This window comes from Dipodomys ordii, unplaced genomic scaffold (genome assembly GCF_000151885.1).
Source record: "Dipodomys ordii isolate 6190 unplaced genomic scaffold, Dord_2.0 Scaffold54, whole genome shotgun sequence".
Classification (NCBI taxonomy): Eukaryota; Metazoa; Chordata; class Mammalia; order Rodentia; family Heteromyidae; genus Dipodomys; species Dipodomys ordii.
Genome location: NW_012267270.1, coordinates 2,907,619 through 2,913,462, shown reverse-complemented (window position 1 = coordinate 2,913,462; position 5,844 = coordinate 2,907,619). Strand labels below are relative to the sequence as shown.

At 59.1% G+C, this 5,844-nt stretch overlaps 1 protein-coding gene across 1 annotated transcript in view; it reads left to right on the top strand.

Moving 5' to 3' along the window:
- Positions 1 to 5,062, top strand: part of Tcirg1 (T-cell, immune regulator 1, ATPase, H+ transporting, lysosomal V0 subunit A3) — a 10,630-nt gene extending 5,568 nt beyond the window's left edge. Inside the window, exons 3-12 of the mRNA XM_013020879.1 lie at positions 2,041 to 2,180; positions 2,256 to 2,413; positions 2,493 to 2,583; positions 3,077 to 3,195; positions 3,288 to 3,501; positions 3,639 to 3,782; positions 3,913 to 4,020; positions 4,103 to 4,220; positions 4,660 to 4,837; positions 4,916 to 5,062. Of these exons, the coding sequence (XP_012876333.1) occupies positions 2,041 to 2,180; positions 2,256 to 2,413; positions 2,493 to 2,583; positions 3,077 to 3,195; positions 3,288 to 3,501; positions 3,639 to 3,782; positions 3,913 to 4,020; positions 4,103 to 4,220; positions 4,660 to 4,837; positions 4,916 to 4,994 (1,349 nt within the window). The 3' untranslated portion in view covers positions 4,995 to 5,062. The remainder of the gene's footprint in view (positions 1 to 2,040; positions 2,181 to 2,255; positions 2,414 to 2,492; positions 2,584 to 3,076; positions 3,196 to 3,287; positions 3,502 to 3,638; positions 3,783 to 3,912; positions 4,021 to 4,102; positions 4,221 to 4,659; positions 4,838 to 4,915) is intronic.
- The last annotated feature ends 782 nt before the right edge of the window (positions 5,063 to 5,844 follow it).

Genomic DNA, 5,844 nt, shown 5'->3' with positions numbered 1-5,844 from the left:
CTAAATTATTATTATTATTTTTTTTTTGGGTCCGGTCGTGGGGCCTGAACTCTGGGCCTGGGCGCTGTCCCTCAGCTCTTCAGCTCAAGGCTAGCGTTCTACCACTTGAGCCACAGCGCCACTTCCGGCTTTTTTCTTTTTGCTTATGTGGTGCTGAGGAATGGAACCCAGGGCCTTGAGCATGCAAAGCAAGCGCTCTACCACTGAGCCACCTTCCCAGCCCCGCCAGCCCCTAAATTATTATATTTTTTGTTGGTCATGGGTTTTGAACTCTGGGCCTGGGTGCTGTCCCTACACTCTTCAGCTCAAGACAAGCGCTCTACCACTTGAGCCACAGTGCCACTTCCGGTTTTCTGAGGGGTTTATTGGAGACGAGTCTCATAGACTTTCCTGTCTGGGATGGCTTTGAACCAGGATCATTAGGTCTCAGCCTCCTGAGTAGCTAGGATGACAGGCCGGAGCCACCGGCACCTGGAAAATTATAATTTCTTTTTTAAGAAGTTGGTGTTCATCAAGAACCTGTCATAAAGGGTTAGAGTTCCAAGGTCTCATCCAAACCACACAGCCTCTAGAGAAACCTCTCTGAGTGGTCATTATTGGGACACCAACCTAACTTTTGGGGACTCACGATTCAGCCCATAACAGGGCATGTGTATTGGAGTCCTCTCAGCCGCATCAGGAATTATTCCCGTTTAACTGGGGGGAAAGGCTGGCCACCAGAAGCTCTTGCCTGTCATCCCAGCTACTCAGGAGGCTGAAATCTGAGGATCGCAGTTTGAAGCCAGCCCAGCAGGAAGTCCATGAGATTCTTATCTCCATTTAATCAGCATAAAGCTGGAAGTGGCTAGCTGTGGCTCAAGTGGTAGAGCATTCATCTCGACTGAAAAGGCTCAGGGATGGTGCGCAGCCCCACAATCAGGCGACCAGTTCCACCTGCATGACTATGTGCTAGGACCATCTCTGTGCTTCTGCTTAATGCTTTTTCTGTTTGAGGGGTCTGCACTGGGATTTGAACTCAGAGCCTTATACTTGCTAGGCAGACACTGTCACCTGAGTCTTCTAAGCCTTTGTTGTATCTTTTTTTTTTTTTTTGCCAGTTGTGGGGCCTGAACTCTGGGCCTGGGCGCTGTCCCTCAGCTCTTCAGCTCAAGGCTAAGTGCTCTACCACTTGAGCCACAGCGCCACCTTTGTTGTTTTTGAGTAATATCTCACTTTTTTGGCCTGGCCTGGCCTGGCCCACTATCTTCCTCTTTGCATTTCTTGTAGCTGGGATGACAGGCGCACACACCACTGTACTCATCTTTTTATTGTGTGAGATGGGGACAGTGTCTCCTGAGCTTTTTGCTTTGACTGGCATCCAACTGTGGTTTGCCCACATCAGTCTTTTGAATAGCTAAGAGTACAGGTGTGGGCCACGGTACCTGGCTTAGTGCTCTTAAATATAACAATAGCAGCCAGGTACCATGGCTGGTGACTGCCTGTTGTCCCAGTTTTCTCAGAAGGCTGAGGCAGGAGCATCACTTCCAGTAGTTCAAGACTGATCTGGGAACTGGGAAGATGGCTCAGTGGTAGAGCGCTTGCCTTGCATGCATGAGGCCCTGGGTTCGATTCCTCAGCACCAAATAAGCAGAAAAAGTCGGAGGTGGTGTTGTGGCTCAAAGTGATAGAGCACCAGCCTTGAGCTGAAGAGCTGAGGGACAGTGCCCCTGCCCAGAGCTCAAGCCCCATGACCAAGAAAAAAACAAACAAAAGACTGATCTGGGCAACATAGCAAGACCCTCAGCTCCCCAATCTCAAAAACAAACAACATCAACAACAAACAGCTAGAGGTGCTCTGTCAAGAAAGAGCCTTATTTATAATAGCCCTCTGAAGGACGCCCATCTCACAGCTGGGGCAGCAGGCTCAGAGGGGTCAAGTAGCAAACCCAGGGTCACACAGCTCCCCAAGGCAGGCTCTGGGACACCAGCAAGCAGTCCCCAGCCTAGTGGTTCCTGGGGTCCTCGGTGGGGCCCTGGCTGACCACCCGCCCTGTGCTGCAGCGCCCTACACCATCATCACCTTCCCCTTCCTCTTCGCTGTGATGTTCGGTGATGTCGGCCATGGTCTGCTCATGTTCCTCTTCGCCCTGGCCATGGTGCTTGCTGAAGACCGGCCGGCCATGAAGGCCACACAGAATGAGGTGGGAGCCATGGTGGCTGGGATGGGACGGGGGGGGGGGCAGGAAGCCCCTCACCAGCCCATCCACCACCCCCAGATCTGGCAGACCTTCTTTGGGGGCCGCTACCTGCTCCTGCTCATGGGCCTGTTCTCCATCTACACCGGCTTCATCTACAACGAGTGCTTCAGCCGTGCCACCACCATCTTCCCCTCGGGCTGGAGCGTGGCCGCCATGGCCAACCAGTCAGAATGGAGGTGAGGCCTGTGCCCCCCCACTCTGTCCCGTGGCTCCTGACCCACCTCCACGGGCCTGACCACTGTCCTCTTGCTGCAGTGACCAGTTCCTGTCTCAGAACCCGCTGCTCACCTTGAACCCCAACATCACCGGCGTCTTCCTGGGGCCCTACCCTTTCGGTATCGACCCCGTGAGTCCAGCAGCCCCCCACGCCATGGGTGGTGGAGGCCGGCGGAGGTCCCGCCAGGCCTCTGGGGCCGCATCTATCTAGTCCTTAGTGCGCCAGGATCTGCCTGGGCACAGGACACAGCGCATGCCCCACTGGGCCTGTCACTGTCTCCCAAGGGAGCCGAGAGGCCTGTGGGGTCAAGCCTGGGCTGGTCCTCTCATGGGAAGTCTGGCCCACGTGACAACCCTTGGGCACCCATTAACATGATCTCAGGACACAGATGAGGAAACTGAGGCCCAGGCCACGTGCCCAGTCACAGCTGGGAAGAACCCAGATTTAAGCCATCATCTGATCTGACCGTACCCCGTCAGCCTCTCACGCCCCTCCTACTGCTCCCCATGGGGACGGAGGGGGCTCCCAAGAGGGCCAGCACGGCAATGGGGGACTTGGGCTGAGGGCTTCCTGGCTGTGGTGACCGGAATTCCCGGGGTCTCGCCCCTCCTGCCACCCCCAGATCTGGAGCCTGGCTACCAACCACCTGAGCTTCCTCAACTCCTTCAAGATGAAGATGTCTGTCATCCTGGGCGTCACCCACATGGCCTTTGGGGTGTTCTTGGGAATCTTCAACCACGTGTGAGAGCTGGGCTGCCAGGAGCGGGGGTGGGGGGGGCGGGGTGGGGTGCACGGCACCCCAGTGACCCTCAAAGCCCTCCTGCTCTCCTCAGGCACTTTGGCCAGGCTCACCGGCTACTGCTGGAGACTCTGCCCGAGCTCATCTTCCTGCTGGGCCTCTTCGGCTATCTGGTCTTCCTGGTCATCTACAAGTGGCTGCGGGTCTCGGCCGCGGAGGCCGCCTCGGCGCCCAGCATCCTCATCCATTTCATCAACATGTTCCTCTTCGCTCGCAGCCCCACCAACCGGCCGCTCTTCTCAGGGCAGGTGGGCTGGGGGGCGGGGGGGGCGGCTGAGGCCCTGCTGATCTCACCGTGCCGCAAACCTGGCGCCTCTCAGGAGTCCTTGATTTCGTGAGGGGCACCGGGGGGAGCAGCCCTCAGCCCTGGCCCACTCACCCACAGGAAGCAGTCCAGTATGTGCTGGTGGTCTTGGCCTTAGCCACAGTGCCCGTCCTGCTCTTGGGCACACCCCTGTACCTGCTACACCAGCATCGCCGCCGCCGCCACCGCCGCTCTCAGAGGAATCCTGCTCCTGCGGGTCAACAGGTAGAGGCGGGAGCTCATGGAGGACTGTGAGGGAGGGCAGGGAGGCTACAGCTGGTCGGGTGGACTCCTGGAGCGGGTGTGGGGGGGTGGGGTGGGGTTGTGACACCTGCTCCCCGCCCTGGGCTTGCAGGGTGAGGACAGGGCTGGGCTTCTGGACTCTCCTGAGGCCGCCCCCTCTGAGAACGGCTGGGGCTCCGACGAGGAGCAGGCTGGGGGCCCAGGCGAGGAAGAGACCGAGGTGGGTGCAGCACCTTCTTCAGGGGACATGGGCGGCTGGCCCCAGCTGTGGGCCCTCACTGCCACCTACCTACCTGTTCCAGTGTGTCCCCTCTGAGGTCTTCATGCACCAGGCCATCCACACCATTGAGTTCTGCCTGGGCTGCATCTCTAACACGGCCTCCTACCTGCGCCTCTGGGCCCTGAGTCTGGCCCATGCCCGTGAGTGACCTGCCAGAGGGGCGGGCGGGCAGGGACTAGGGGCCTCAGTTGGCTCTGCTAGATGGGTGGCCTGGGCACGTCCTTTCTCCTTGGACCTGTCGATGGGTGCCCTAAGCCGGGCTTTGGTGGCTCACACCTGTCATCCTAGCTATTCAGCAGGCTGAGTGCGAGATTTCAGTTCCAAGTCACCTGGGCAGGAATGTGAGCCTCTTATTTCCCGTTGACCAGCAAAGTCCAGAAATGGAGCTGTGGCCCAAGTGGTAGAGTGCTAGCTTTGAGTGAAAAAAAGGTCAGGGACAGCGTCCAGGCCCCGAGTTCAAGCCCCAGTACTGGGGCTTGTAATGGCTTGTCAGCCCTATAGGCAAAGAAGACGGGGGCTACTCACAGGGCCAGCAGGTGCCCTCTGGCCTTGGCCCAGTGCCCGCTCCTTGGCCCCCAGAGCTGTCGGAGGTCCTGTGGGCCATGGTGATGCGTGTGGGCCTGAGCATGGGCCAGAAGGTGGGTGTGGCGGCTGTGGTGCTGGTCCCCATCTTCGCGGCCTTCGCTGTGCTGACAGTGGCCATCCTGCTGGTGATGGAGGGGCTCTCGGCCTTCCTGCACGCTCTGCGGCTGCACTGGTGAGTCCCTTCCGCACTGGGCAGGGCGGTGGGGTGGGGCCCAGGGCTCTCTGAACCAGCCCCCCACCTCTTCCCCAGGGTGGAGTTCCAGAACAAGTTCTACGTGGGCACCGGCTATAAGCTGAGCCCCTTTTCTTTCACCGTGGAGGATGAGTAGCGCCCACTGAAGCTGGCACGTCCCAGCCGCCCAGAGCAGAAGCAATAAAGAGCTGGCAGGCCTGGGAAGTGCGTTTTGCTTCTTTGGGACTCCAGAGCAGGACTGAAGTCAGGAGGGGCCGAGCCCTGGGCTCCCGCAGCCGCCCCTAGCCTTTGTAGCTGAGGCAGGCGTGGGGTGGGTGGTGCTGGCCAAGGACCTGGGTTTGTGAAGTCTGAGTGCAGACCTGTGGCCTGTCCACTGTGACCCAGTCACAGGGATCTGTGTGCAGGAATGTTCTCGCTTGGAGTGAGCAAACAGGTTCCAGCCAGCTGGAGTGTGAGCTCCTACCCAGGAGGTGTGTGGACTGGCCCAGACTGGGCTGTTTTGCCAGCGCACCATGCCTGGTCCAAGAACCCCGAGTGTCACCCCCGGGGCAGTGGGCTCGGGCCATGCCTCTCCACGATGGGCTTGGAGGTGAAGCCAGCACGCACTGTCTGCCCAGAGGACTGCTGTGGCCAGCCCGGATCCCACCTGAATTCCAGGACAAGCAGTGGTGGGCCGCGGGTGACATGGGCTGGGCGGCCTGCAGTCTGGATACCTGACTCAAACACATGCGCTCCCCCCCCCACCTCCCTCATAAGTAATGCACGTGGTCAAAGTGAAGTTTGGGGAGGGAGCAGGTGAGCTTGCGGCGGTCAGACCCCTGGGGCTCTGGCAGGAGGAAGCAGCAGCACAGGGAGGAGGGAAGTCGAGGGGCGTCCAGAGCCAGTGCTGCAAAGCGCCCCACCCAGCTGATGCTGCGCCTGGCACTGCCTACCCAGAAACAGGAGCCCTCATGGGAGTTAGGACACATGCAGGATGATAGCTGAAG